This window comes from Rhipicephalus sanguineus, chromosome 3, assembly GCF_013339695.2.
Source record: "Rhipicephalus sanguineus isolate Rsan-2018 chromosome 3, BIME_Rsan_1.4, whole genome shotgun sequence".
In the NCBI taxonomy this organism is placed as follows: Eukaryota; Metazoa; Arthropoda; class Arachnida; order Ixodida; family Ixodidae; genus Rhipicephalus; species Rhipicephalus sanguineus.
Genome location: NC_051178.1, coordinates 3,665,632 through 3,680,651, shown reverse-complemented (window position 1 = coordinate 3,680,651; position 15,020 = coordinate 3,665,632). Strand labels below are relative to the sequence as shown.

Here is a 15,020-nt window from a genome sequence, read left to right as displayed (position 1 = left end):
CCCCTGCTTGCTTTAAAATTGGCTTGTGCGATAACCTTCACGAAGGCAACTTCCCTGCCTTTGCCCGAATTATATCCAACGTGATGGACGTAAGCGAGGACGATGCCCTCTGGGATGAACTTAGCGACAAAGAGGACAGTGATGTTGCGGACGACGACGACGAATAAACGTTCTACGTAGTACATGCCTACGGAGTGTGCGCTTGTGCAATAAAAATTCTGAGTTTTCTGCCGATAAAACGGTGTTTTCTTTTTTAATTCGGCCTGCATTCAAGGTAAGATTTTTTGTTGTTTTCTTACCTTGCGAATTTTGGGGGTTGGCCTGCAATCGAGGACGGCCTAGATTCGAGTAAATACGGTAGTTATTAGGAATGTCCCCAACTCTTTCTACCCATTTACCCTCTGAGCAGCCGACACAGCAATGAGTGAAACACCTCAGAAGAATGATTATGTTGTGCTGCCGCTGGTGTTTCTGTGCTTTCTTTTTCCTTGAACTCACCAGTACCAGGTGATGACTAAAAGATAAAGAAGCTGCACACTCACACATTAAACAAAATCTTGATTTGAAGATCTTGACGACATTTGTACCCTCTGAGCTTTTCTTCAGTGAGTTGTCCAGTTTGGCCAGAAACAAAAAGTGCTGTACACCAATTAAAAACAATTGCAAGCAGCTTCTTGGATCTGGTTCTATTGTACCTGACCACTACACTCGTGGAATGGAGTGACACTGTCTCTGACTGTGTTTGAACGCATTGAACAGATCATGCCAGCATAGTATTCATTTGAGTTCCAAAGCTCAAGTGACCTGCCTCATGGCTTCATTTTCGATGGAGGCGGAGATGTTTGAGGCCCGTGTACTTAGACTTAGGTGCACGTTAAAGAACCCCAGGTGGTAGAAATTTCCGGAGCCCTCCACTACGGCGTCTCTCATGATCATATCGTGGTTTTGGGACGTTAAACTCCAGATATTATTATTATTATTATGCCTCATGGCTTCAGGTTTTGCAGAAGCATTAATCGTGTCCCCTGGCTGCTGCAACTAAATACTGCTCCACTTTGGCTCTGTCACACAACATGAGCAAGGCGTTCACAAGAATGGTGCATAACTGGCATTCGACCACCAGGAGCAGCTCCCACTGATTGCCTTTGTTTGGGCACTGAAACAGCTTCATGATATGAAATAGTGTGGAAACATGATTCATTGTAGTACAATGAAACTTCACTGGAACCAACTTCAAGGGACCCCAGCAAAAAGTTTGTTAATGTGGAAGTTCGCAGAACTGAAATAGCTATGTTGCAACTTATCAGGAGCTAAAGAAAACACCAGTCTTTGAAATGAATTTGAAACCTTTTTATTTGCAGTGCTGCTTATTTGAATGTGAATTTCTGCTTATTTAGCATGGTTTGAGAAATGTAATATTTTGCTGCACTTGGTGCACTATTAAGATTTGAGTCCAATCTCTCATAAACCATCTCCGGCACAACACTCTGCTGGGCATCGCAGGGCTTCACTTTTTCCAAGTACATGAGTGCTTCTCTAGCTGAAATTCCTCCACAAGGGTTACTTCTTTCTCCTCTTCTTCTTCCTGACGCTTGCTACAATCTCTTCTGTAGACAGTCTGTGGTGCATGTCTCAGTGGGATAATCACAGGTAACATATTGCCACGCCCACTTCCTGTCTTGTTTTGATGTATTCGGGTTTGACCGGCAGGGACGGTTATCAACGCACGACGCTGTCCGCGACGCAGTGTGTTCGAGAAGCTTCGCGATTGTAGTAGATCGTTTTGTTAAGAAATCGCCCCGCACACGGATGTTCCAGCTTTGTCGAGAGATAACGCTGCCACCAGCGATATTGCTGGAAAGTTCCATAGCGCCTGTATAAAAGCCGACGCGCTTGACCGCTTGTCAGTTGATCGACGGTCGACGCTTTGTTCGCCGCTATCAGTGCCTACTGTGTGTATTGTTGTAAATTAACTTTCCGTTTCCCGGCCACAATTTCGGCCAAATAAACAGTTTCATCTTGAAAACGCCGACTGCTGTCTTCGTCGATGTCACGACCACGTGACAATATATTCCTCAAAACGCAAAGCGCTGTCTGTACCCGGTCTTTCAGGCAATTTCTGATCAATATGGCGTGAGAGGCATTGGATGGTGTCACAAATTATGTTCGTAGCACTGAAATGCGCTCTGCACTAATTTCGTTAAACTGAAACATGACAGCATATGGTCCAATGGCACTTCGATGGGGTATTTAAAAGAAGCTCGTTCAACTGAATAGTTCATTTAACTGACGTTCATTCAAGTGGTATTTTACTGTATTACCAAGTTCAGCATAGTGCTCTATGCACACAAACTTACAAATAGGGAAATACAAATTGATATTGATGGTGGTTTTATTAAGGTTTGAGTGCAGCTGTATTCAAGTTTCAGAAGTCATGTTATCTAGTCACAGAAAAAAAAAAAAGAAAAGCAGTTTTCTGGCTGAGATTCTGATATATATTTCACTCACATGCCCGTGCCCTGTGCAGACCTGATTAATACATCAAACATGACGCCATTTTAACTGGGCTACTTCCTTCTTTCTTCATCCTTTTTCTTTTTTTTTGCGCACACTATGAGGCCTTGCAGTGCTTCGCCAGCTGATCTGAGACTATATTTGCTTTTGTATTCTACTTGGATGTCCGCAAAAGATTGCCGTGTAAGATTCTTTAGCAGCAAATGGACAGCTGGTACTGGACCAAATATCTTTGAGCTAATGCTGCAGGTCAGACAAAGTGAGTCACTCGCTTTTCCATATCAAGCACACTAGGTCCAACTACAGTGTATGGCTCGCATCATTTTAACTGGCCTGTTGTATAGAGCAAAAGCTTGTTTTGTGATTCAAGTATGCGTGCTGATCACTTGACCTTGTCTTGAAGCAGACTCCTCACGGCCAGGCAGCACAAGTACCAAAGCCACCAATGGCTTGTGTGTGGACGTTTTCTTCGAGCATCGCATTGCTTCCTTCTACATGGTGAGCGCAGGCTGCCTTCTTTTCGATATTGCCTTATGCAGTGCATGAGAGCAGCGAACAAAACTCTAGCATAAAGACTACATCTTTAAAGGGGCCTGCAGTGTTTTCTTTCGACAGTTTTTCTTAGCATTGTTGCGTGTGTAGTATCGAATACCAAGATTAACGCAAAAGGAATTATAAATATTGGGGCACGGGAACAGAAGTTATTAGTCCTCTAGTTGAAAACATCTCTTCATCAGTCACATCTCTTGATTAGCTTGCCGTAAACACCAGTTTATCGAGACCATCACATAAGTGTCCTCTGACGAAGCTTGTTTGATGCCCTCTAGCTCGGTCGGCTCAAAGGTACAAACTCTCACAAAGAGGCGGGAAAATTTTTCGCAGCAGAAGAAAGCTAGCAGAACGTCTTTTGAATGTCAGCAATAACGTGGAAATTCTTTCAGCCTTATTTCTGATGGTCAGAAAAATGCTGGTAGATTTGGTGTGGAATGACCCACATTTTTTTAGTGCACAGTAGTGTGGCCTGGCAGGGACCTTACGAATGTAAGGTGCGTGTTGGCGTGTCAAGCCGATGAAAAAGCACAGCCACTGGCATCACTGTCACATTACCTAATGTCTCTTTCGATGCCAAAAATCACCATGGTGTGTCACTGTAGTCGGAATAGAAGGTGGTTTCTCTATTTCATAAAATTAAAGCTGCTTTGTTTGAGCACTCCTATGTGCATGATGATATTGCTGCATTGCACCGTATCAAAGGAAATGATGAAAATGACATCCTTGACTTCTGTTGCAAGACCACTGCAATGAAAAAATCCATAAACAAGAGGTGGGTGCTTAGCGCTTGTATGTACATGCTTCGTACCCTCTTCTCCAATCCGAACGAAGGAGGAGAGGCCATCGTGACGAATTCGATGAACCAGAAAAGAAAGGGGTATTCTGTGGAAAAGAAAAAAGAAAAGGGGGGGGGGGACGTTTCGCTGAATTGTTGTCAGAGTAGGCAACCCTTCTAGAAGAGGGGCTTAACTCTCATTGCTTTTCGTTGTGCATGTACCATATCGGATGGATTCAAGAGCCACCTGAGAAACGCTAGTACCTGCTGGCAGGAGTGTATTAAACTTGTGAATAATGTGTGACTATATATTTTCTGTCTCTTGGGGACCGGAGTTTGACTTAAATTTGTAAAGCTTCAAATTGTCGAAGTTGTGACCTGCTATATGAAAATGCTGCGCCACTACTGTCGGTAATTTCTTTGCCGTGTCCACACGATGCCCATTTAATTTAACATTAACCGGCTGTCCCATTTCGCCAGTGTACCATTTGTGACAATATGAACATTCGATCATGTAGATAACATTTGAACTAGTGCCGGTAAAACTAGATGTCAAGGTGTTTGTGCCACTGTGCACTAGAGGACACTACTAGCCAATGACGAAGTTGAGGTGTCTCGGGCTTGGATAGATGGTGTTGCACTTGTCATAGTGCGTCAATGCTACACCCCTTACGTGTTCTAAATATGTTCTAAATACTGCAACTCTACGCGTAACATTTTGGTGGAGCTGCGGGGTAGTCTCTACGAAAGTCGGACCTGGATCTCCGCAGTGGACGTCACATCGGTTCCGCTGCTATGGCTACCAACAGTGTCCCGGCCGCTCCGGCACCAGTGCAATACGTCATGAATCCGCTACGTGATCCGGGAATCTTCACCGGTACTGGCAAGGTCGATGTCGAAGAGTGGCTGGTGATGTACCAGCGCGTCGCCAACAGTTACTGGTGGGATCCAACCCTTATGCTGGCGAATGTGATATTCTGCCTGGGGGAAACCGCAAAGGCATGGTTTGAGACGCACGAGACCGAGCTCACAAGTTGGGACATCTGCAAAGAGAGGCTACGTGATCTCTTCGGAAGACCAATCGGACGCCAAGTAGAAGCCCAGAAGGAGCTAGCCTCCCGTGCCCAGACGTCCACTGAATCGTACATCTCCTACATTCAGGACGTTCTGGCACTTTGCCACAAAACGAACGGCAACATGCCAGAGGCAGATAAGATCGGACACAATATGAAGGGCATCGCCAACGATGCATTCAACTTCTTGCTTTGTAGGAGCTGCACAACAGTTGATTCCCTCAATAAAGAGTGCCGCCACTTCGAACAAGCAAAAGGCAAGCGCATCGTGCAATGCTTCAACCGCCTTCCTAATACGGCTCCGACCTCATCCTGCAATGAACCTACGCCATCGCTTCAATCAGCATCGCCAAATTTGACGCAAGCCATACGTCGCGAACTTGAGGCTATGGCTCCGAGCTCTCGTGGTCCTCCCTATACGCATGACAATCTGACAATCTCGCTCATTCAAGCTGTTGTCCGCCAGGAAACTGCGAATATGGACATCCCAACATCCGCCGTTAGCCCCCGTCCCACCTCTACCGCTGCGATCTTTGCCTCTGCTGCACCTCGACAATATTTCGCGAATCGGTACCGAAACCCATCTGAGTGGCGAACACCGGACGACAGACCAATCTGCTTCGTGTGCTCCCGGATCGCCCATATCTCTCGTCACTGCCGTGACTGCTGGAATTTATCACCTCGACCATATGCTGACCGCCGCTACGAGCACGGCTCTCGTCCTCTGTTACCTCAAGCCAAACTGTCCAATTCTGGCCCTGCTGCTCCTCCATTCACCAATAGCCGTTTGCCCTCACCAGTCCCGTTCGCCTACATCTAGATGTCTCCCGTCCCCATCCTACTCAGGCGCTTCTCGGGAAACTAACCCCTGGAGGTGAGGCTGCGTTGACGACCTTGACTGCAAAACCTCTGTTGACCCTTGCTCCTAAACGAAACCTAATCGAAGTTTTTGTTGACCATGTGCCCGTTAAAGCCCTCATTGACACTGGAGCTTAGGTGTCGGTCATGCGCTCCGACCTTCAAAGCCCTCTTCGAAAAGTGCTAACGCCTGCCGAGTCGCCTGCCCTACGAGTAGCCAACGGCAGCACAACAACCGTAATTGGAATGTGTACAGCCTGTTTTACCGTCGCGGACTGCTCAACGTTAGTTCTGTTCACTGTACTTGTGGAGTGCCCTGACAAGGTGATTCTCGGAATGGACTTTTTGACTGTTCACTCTGCGCTTATTGACTGCTCAACCGGTATTCTGAAGCTTGAGCTACCCCAGTGCTGTGCCGACACCATCGCAGATATCCAGTCCCGCCTTCGCTGCACTGAATTTGTTCAGCTGCAACCTGATGCTGCGACTTATGTGCTCATGTCGCCCTGCCCACCACTTCGGGATGGTAATTATGTCGTGTCCGCACTCTATGACGTCCTGCTAGAGCGCCACATAGCTCTCCCTAGCTCCATCATTACGCTCACCAACAACCGAGAGTGGCTTCCTCTCCTGAACTTTGGCTCGTCTCCACAAGCTCTTCCTGAGGGTGTGTCTCTCGCTGTGTTGTCCCCTTTGGAAGAGTCTGGAGTGTCTGCTCTCAGCTATGAACAACCATCTGAGTTCACTCAACTTTCGGCTCCGACGACGCCATCTAATGACAAATTCGCCAAAATGATAGCTCCTGACATACGACCTTCTCACGCTGACACCCTCCGCCGTGTTTCGATGTCCTACGAAGACATATTTGATTTCGACAGTCGCCCGCTGGGTCGAACCGACATCGTCACCCATTCGATCCACACTCGTGACACTCCGCCCATCCATAGGCGCCCTTATCGTGTGTCGGCGGCAGAACATCACGTCATACAAACAGAGTTTGAGAGAATGCTCTCTAAGGACATTATCGAGCCCTCCTCCAGTCCGTGGGTGTCCCCTGTCGTTTTAGTAAAAAAGGACAATATTTAGAGGTTCTGCATAGATTGTCGACAGCGGGAGATGAATCGTGTAATCGCTTACGTTAGCCGTCTTCTATCGCCTTCAGAGCGCAATTACTCGATCACAGAATGTGAATGCCTCGCCCTTGTTTGCGCCATTGCCAAGTTTCGCCCATACTTGTTCGGACGATAGTTCACCGTGGTAACAGACCATCATGCCTTATGTTGGCTCTCCTCACTCAAAGACCCTTTGGTCGCTACGGCCTTGGTCGCTGCGCTTTACGCTTCCAAGAATACACATTTTCTGCGTTGTACAAATCGGGACGGCTGCACAAGGACGCCGACTGCCTCTCCCGTTACCCCATCGACCCACCTGACACCGCCGAAACTGATTCGGATGCCTGTGTTTTGTTGCTCAGCGACTTCCTACACGTCACAAACGAGCAGTGTCGTGACCCATATTTGCGGTATGTTCGAATTAACCGTCGCAAGTGCTTGCGCGTTCGAATTACCGGGCGTTTTCTCCCATTGGAATACACATAGCTTTGACGGGACCACAGTGTCAGTTCTACTTATCCGGAAGTTCAAATTAAGCGTGTTCGAATTAATGAGATTCGACTGTATGTCGTCTATGTAGCGGAGATAGGTGGAAGGCTTCACTGGACATGATTTCGAACAGCTCCGATTCCAAGTGTCCCATAAAAATGTTGGAGTACAGTAAAACCTCGTTAATTCAAAGTCACTGGGACTGTGAAAAACTTTTGAATTAAGCGGGTTTTCGAATGAACGAAACATACAAAAAGCGGGATGTAAGGAACTTTGAATTACTGAAAGTAATCAGAGGTGGTCGTTTGGCCTTCTAGTTTGTGGCTCCAAGGGTTGTTTTCTAGCAATACTTGGTCCCATTTTTGCCGCAAACCCGGGAAAACGGCAGGCCTCGCTGCTGTCAGCGAAAAAAAAAAAAAGTAGTCTCGTGGTCAGCTGAAATGCGTGCCTGAGGAAAAGAAGGTGTGCTTCACTGCAGCACAGTGGTGACACGCGGGCAGCATGTCACCTGCTCCTCGCAGCCTCAGCGCGTCATGATGCAACCATTCGCCCATTCTTTCTGGTAAAATAAAGAATGTCATAATGACCAGTGTGATAGAATCTGCAATGTGTTCTGGCTGGAAAACATGATCACTAAGTTTTCGAACTGAGTTTTCGAAGTAGACGTTGCAGGCAAGAACTCCGCCAGCAGTGCAAGTGCACAAATTGCCGAAGCAACCGCCAATCGGAGGTTCGCACACATCATGAAATCCGTCAGACCGTCCTTTATTATCTTTTCTTTTCTTATTCTTTTCTTTTTTTATTATCATGACGCGCCGACGTTGCGAGAAGCATGCGACATGCTGCCCGCGTGTCACCGCTGTGCTGCAGTGAAGCACGTTTTCTTTTCCGCAGGCGCACGTTTTAGCTGACCACGAGACTATGTTTTCTTTTTTTTTCTTTATTTTTTTGCGCTAGCAGCAGCGATGCTGGGTTGCTTCAACTGTCACTCACTAATATCGCTACATTGCATTGCCCTGTGGCTCCTAAGGGCCGTCGCTTGCGCAGATTTGCGGCGAAATCGGGATAGGGAATTGGCACATGGCACCCAAAGTTTTCAAATTAACCGGGCTGGCGATGACCGCCGCTTTAAATTATCCACTCAGATTTACATTGCGAAATACGGGACCGCAGAAACCCTTCGAATTAGGCGGGATTTCGAAATAACCGAGTTCGAATTAACGAGGTTTTATTGTATATTGGCGCCAAAGGGGTTCCCATACTAGTGCCGAAAGTTTGCAGGTAGTAAAAGGAATTAAATTCAAAGTAATTTACCATCAGGACTGATTTCAGTAACGAGAGGTAAACTTCAGCATTATGTGTTTGCTTGCTTTGTATGAGTGACTTTGAGGTCACTGCAATCTCTTCAGTGACGGGTATATTCATATACAAGGAGCAGACATCTATTGTTACCACGCATCGGGCCAAACCTCACCACTAACCATAGGTCGGCAAAAAAATTAGAGCTCACTCAGACTCACTCACGAAATATGTGTTACTCCGAGGACTCACTCGGTGTCAGACTCACCAAAATTTTCCTCAGTCGGACTCAGACGCACTAAACATTTTCTCAGCGAGACTCGCTCAGACTCAAAGCATGGTCGAAAGTTTCATATAAGGACAAAAGTGGCCACCAGAGGCGTCACCGGAAGCAGAAGGGCATTGATCTGCCACGCTTGGTAGGGCAGTGGCGCGTTCGCGGAAGCGTTTGCCGTCAAATACACTCCTTCAGATATTTTCCTTCTCCGTGTTCTCGCTAACAAATCATAGCAGTGATTAGTAGTGTCAATATGGTACATGATGCACGTTGTCAAATTGCCCAAGTCATTGATTGCTGGCAGTGTTTTGACTGAGGGTGCCTGTCAAGTGACGCGTATATTCGTGACGTTCCTACATTTATCGATCCCTGCATAGTCGCTTTCGGGCTTAAACTGAACACTGTGACTGTAACAAAACGGAAACTTGGGCCAGTTGGTTGTACTTCATATTTACCGGCAGCGCAACCACACACACGGACAGAGAAGCGAAACGGACTGTGTTTCCGTTTCGCTTCTTTTTTCTGTCGGTGTGTGTGGTTGCGCTGCCAGTAAATATGACTGTGACTGGTTCTAGATGGCTGACAGGTTAACATATTTTGCGCTAGAGGTTGCGGAGTAGCCGTGCACTGGCTGCACGTAACACTCATTTTCGGACTAATTGTCACTTTATTCTATAGGGCATCGCGAAGCTGCAAATAGAAGTTCGCGTGCCAATAAACAAGCCTGCATGTCAGGCTAACTTGGCATTAGTAGCTTTGAAGTACCTCTTGAGGGATATCGTTGGTGAAACATAGCTTTAAAAATCAAAAGCGCAGATTGAGATACCACAAAAGAGAGGGATGCTCGTGTTGTTTCCTTTTTTTTCTTTGGTGTCATAATTTGCGCTTTTGATATTGATTAAAAAAAAAATAATTAGGTGAAACTGCTGTGAGCTGCTTTTGCTAGATATAGGCCCTATGTGCGATTTTCAGGCGAAAGGTTTTGATTTTACGCATGCAGATTTCATAACACTGCCGAGTTCTAATATACGCGGCTATTTTTTTTTTATCCATTCCCATAATATACTGTCGCAATGACCACCACGAGTTCTAAGTTGGCGTTCCACTTAGCCACCCTGTTCCTTCTATGTAAACGCCAGCGCAAATCGAAATCAACCCGGACCTTCCATCAACTCAGTTATTCAGCTTAAACTTATCAGTTTTACATAAAACTGCATTACTCTTTTTGAACCGTTCTAGAAATTTTCTCGATTCAGCGACAGCACCAGCAAACAGCGCTATCAAAGTAAAACAAAATATTGCATTCTGGCCCACGGCACCACTTTTTAATTTCTATCGTTATCCAGAAAGCAAACGCACATACTCCGAGCACCGCACTTCACATAAAACTCCAAACACGCTCACACACACTACACACACAATTCTAGGCACGGCGTCTTCCACCAGTCTTGGTCGATCTAGAGGCAGTGAAATGAGGTTTCCATTCACTGTGCACACGTCTGCACATACAATGTCACTTGCATCGAAATGGTTTTCGCAGACGCGAACGTACTTGGAGTCGAACGAAAATCCGACAGTCTCCTGTCGCGGGATTGCTCGTTTCCACCTGTCGCATTGTTCTACGTCGGCTGGTAAACAGAAGAGGGAGACTTTTTCGAGGGTGCCCTTGTATCCCAAGCGACAGCCCGGCACACAGCAGGTGTTGGGCATCGCTGTCAAGACGAGGTGACCGCGAAAAGAAAAAATGAGTGCAACCAGCACAAGCAGCACCACTCCGCGCCTACACTCCGCTAATGGCGGCCAGTAGTAGCCGGCTTCCTCGTCCCCCTTCTAGCTACACCAGCGCTACGGCACGAAAAGTGCGAGCGGTATATGATGCTCTCCCATTGAGTTACGTGGGAGTTTCATGACCAGTAAAAGTATTGAGGGACCATGCTCCAACTCAGCAACATATTACTCAGCCAGACTCACTCATACTCAGACTCACAGCTTCACCTGAGTCTGAGTGAGCTGACTCGTGAGTCCGTTGGCGTAAAATTAGCTTTTTCGATCATGGTGTCAATCTTAACGCCAATATCTCACATAATCAGTGCTCTATGATACGCCTTTTGATCTTGTAGTACCTTCAAATACGAGTTATTGTCATATGTGATATATCATCATTATCATATATCGATCCAATAAGGACATTTTTATGAAATACGCGACCCACATGAGATATGTTTATCAAGACCTTCCCATGTGTGATGAGTGGAGTGCGTGTTTGAATTGTGCGCCTTTGAAAAGTGAGAGCCATAAAGAGAAAGACAAGGCGTGCGCGTGCGGAGATGAGCACAGTGCCGAAAGGAAGACGACGATGACGAAAACCTTCACGAGGGCGCGAGGCACAAGGGTTCGACGGACAAGTGGCCCAATAGGAATTCACCACGGAGATTCCAGGGGCCAATAGTTGGGCACCACGAAACTTGAGCATCGCCACTCAGGACGGGACAAGTTGACCCGAGACCGAGGAAAAGCCTGGGTCGAAGAAGAGCCAGAGAGTTCGAGGCGAACGGGGCAGCAAGGCGGTAGCCGGGCGCTGAAGACGGGCAGTCGGGTTGCGGACCCGAGCCTTCAGGACTTCACCCGGCCGGGACCTTCGGACCACGGCGTCCAGGGAGAGCGAACTTCAATGGTTCATCCATTCGAGAGCAAGGCCTGCTGATCCCGGTGCAGGCAAAGCAACGGCAGTTGGGCTACGGGCCCGATCTTGCATCGAGCTGCCTCATTGGGCTAATCTTGGCTTCGCCATGCATCGCCGAGCATCTACCATCCCCTCGTCAACACCAGGCAGACCCTTCAACTCTACGGTCCTCCAGCCAAGCCTCCGCTAGTGGGTGAGACCAGACTAGCATTCTTCCCAGCTCCGCTGTTCAACCGTGGCGGAACTGCAACGCTTAACTTAAAACTTTGAACTTGTGCTTTGTTTGTGGTTAAGAACGTTTTGCCGTGTGTAGTGAACCTTTTGTTCAGTGTTTAGTGTTTTGTAGATTTTTTCCCCTCTCTGATGGTTTATTAAAGTTTTTTTGTGTGTGTGTGTGTGTTTAAACCAACGGCTTCGTTCTTGATAAAGCTCTCCGACGCTCACGTCGTAAAAAGAGCTGTCGAAAACAGAGAGAAAAAAAGAAGAACTTGCATCACACCATGAAAGAGGTTTGGGGTAGGTCATGGCACCCCTTCCCTAACTCACGCCTCTGATCAATAAATATTGAGGTGGCGCATGAACACTAGTGTGCTGAGATATGTGTGAATAGACTTGAGTATAAACGTAAGCTGATATAAGGCTGATAGTAATGCTGAAGATGAGTAAATAGGACCATAAGTCTGCAACAAAAGGTGGAGCTCACTCGGACTCACTCGAGAAATCTATTTTGCGCATAGACCTCACTCGGACTCGCACTCACTAATATTTTCCTCAACTGGACTCATTCGGACTCAGGCTCACTAATATTTTCTTCAACCGGACTCACTCGGACTCACTCGGAAACTTACCGAAATATTACTCACCCGGGCTCACTCAGACTCACGACCCGATCTGAGTCTGAGTAAGCCTGAGTGAGTTTGCCGACCTATGCCACTAACACAAAGAACAGAAAGAAAACACCACGTTAAAATGTTGTGCCTCGGAGTTCTGTCCGACACAAACAGAAATGACTAACAAACACGAAGGACAGTACAGGCAAACGTAAATCTCGGTCCTTTCTCCAATCCCATAAACTCGCCGCAAAGCAAACAAAGTGCAGAATGCGTGTGAAGAAATACTCTAGCTACAATAAAGAAAAGAAAATTCCGAAAGGTCTTAAAATTAAGGTCAGATGTGCTGTGTTTACCCTACTGCCTGATATATATTACAAAATGGAACAGCATTTTAGAATGCACGTCTTTCTCATTTGTAGATATTTTAAAAGAACATTGCGGAAATCAGCTTGCTTTAATAGCCAACCAACTTAATTGCATTAAACTATCTGGAGAGGAAACTGAAGAACTTGCCCAATTTGTAGAACGTAGAGAGGATAAATTGCCGATCAAGGAAAAGTGCAAGGAAAATTGTGCTACAAACTCTGCCCTGAATAATCCGATGAACACGGCAGAAAGCTCAGAGATTCCAGTCCAACACCCAGAACGCAGTAGCGAAGTGGTAGACATACTGCATACACTCGTGTAAGGGCCGCACTCTTTTTCCGCGATTTTGATGGGGTGCGGCCCTTCCACGGAAATGTGAAATTTTTGTTCAGTTTTCGATCCACATCTGGAAAAACCTATTTAAGGGGAGATCCGGGTCGAAAAACGCGAGTTTTCTCAATAATTATCGATTTTTGTTTTCACCTGTTTTGTTAAGATTAATATCTCCATTGTTCCGAAAATAAAAATCAAAGTCGAGACTCAACTTGAAATGCGTTAAAATTGCGTCTAAAGAGCACAAGGTGGCTGTTAATCTTGAGTGAAAGTGTGACGTCTTCCAGAGCCTCGCGGCCGATAACGCGCGGCCGCTCGCCATATGGGGATCGCATGAGGAGATCTCCAAATAACCACGGTTTCCCGCGCTGCCGAAGTGCAAGAAATAATAGTCTTTTAGCAAGTTACGGAAATACCGTACGCAAATACGGTAAAGCAGTACGGTAGCGTTCCTCCTTTCCCATTGGTTGTGCTTTGGCCACTCCACGACCGGGAAAGGAGGAGCGGTACCGTACTGCCTTACCGTATTTGCGTACCGTATTTCCGTAACTTGCTAAAAGACTCGAATAAAGAAAGGATGCTTTTTGCCGCACTTTTCGAGCGCTGCGACTGGCTTTTAAGTCACGTGGTACGGATCGGGGACCGCCATTGGCCGCTGCACGCCTTGCGTGTTGTGAAGCCTGCTTGCAGGGTCCTTGTTTCATCGAGCTGCGCAGCTGAACAACGTTTCTCTCGCGTATTTATTTTCATCATGGACGGACAGAACCGTAGCAACACAGTCACCGCCCAGTGAAGTATCGCTCGGTGAACAAATTTCGAGGATGCCGGCGCAAATCGAAGCCAAACACTCGCCGAACGGCAAGTGCGTCTGCTGCCGTGAGGCCTAGCGACTGCGACGGCGATGCTTCCGACGAGTTTGCTGTGGCGTTCGAGTGTGTCATTGCCTCTCAAAGAGAAGATCGGACACGGACTCTTCGACAACGGAGAAAGATCACGGTACAACGAGTTTTCCGTGATCGCTGACATTACAGCATTGAACATCCTTGTGATCGGTGCAGTATGTCCAACGTGCCACCGTTCGGGAATACGCATCCGGAAACCAGCTTACAAACACAAAGGCGTCGTTTCTGGAACTGCAATGCGAGAACAGCAAGTGCCCCGAAAGTATTCTTTCGATGACGTATACGTTGCGGCGAGTTGCTTCGAAGGGGCAGCGAGTGACGGACCGATCGCAAGCAGAACCTACGGCAGCGAGAGCTCACGCAATAGCTACTCTGCTCGTAAGAGCTGTGAAGGAGAAACTTATCGTGCTAGCTCATTTTAGTGGCAGTGACTACTAGAACAACAATTGACCTCTTTTGTGCGCAATTTCGATCTGATTTCGTTACTTCTTTCATGAATAAACATCCAAATTTAACTTTAAAATTCGTTTTTCTCAAAACACACTTTTTGGCAACTTTTTCAATGTGCCCCTCTTGTTTTTGGTACTTCTGGTGCTCAGATCTGCTTGAAATTTTGCCCAAATTTTCCCTAATGTGTGAGGAGTGCAGTTATCTCCTCTAAATCTCAACATTATGTTATGCATAGTAGAAAATTTGCAACTAAACATTTACTAGGGCCTGGGTAATATGGACTTCCCATGTTTGAATTTTTCACGTCTAGTGAATATTTTCTATGCACTTTCTGGATAGTCTTCGGCACTCTACAGTTCAATTGGAGCAATATGAGCCATGAATTGTCAAAATATATAGAAGTTTAAGGATCGAAATAGGGGGGCTACAAGGCCTATGTTTTACACATTTGTCATGGTGGAGAACAAAAAGTATGCTACTTACTAGAAAACTAATTATATATTT

The 15,020-nt window shown here is 46.6% G+C and overlaps 1 protein-coding gene across 1 annotated transcript in view; it reads left to right on the top strand.

Moving 5' to 3' along the window:
• Nucleotides 1-15,020, top strand: part of LOC119386412 (GATOR complex protein MIOS) — a 727,447-nt gene that overhangs the window by 295,951 nt on the left and 416,476 nt on the right. Inside the window, exon 10 of the mRNA XM_037653722.2 lies at nt 2,921-3,012. Within this exon, the coding sequence (XP_037509650.1) occupies nt 2,921-3,012 (92 nt within the window). The remainder of the gene's footprint in view (nt 1-2,920; nt 3,013-15,020) is intronic.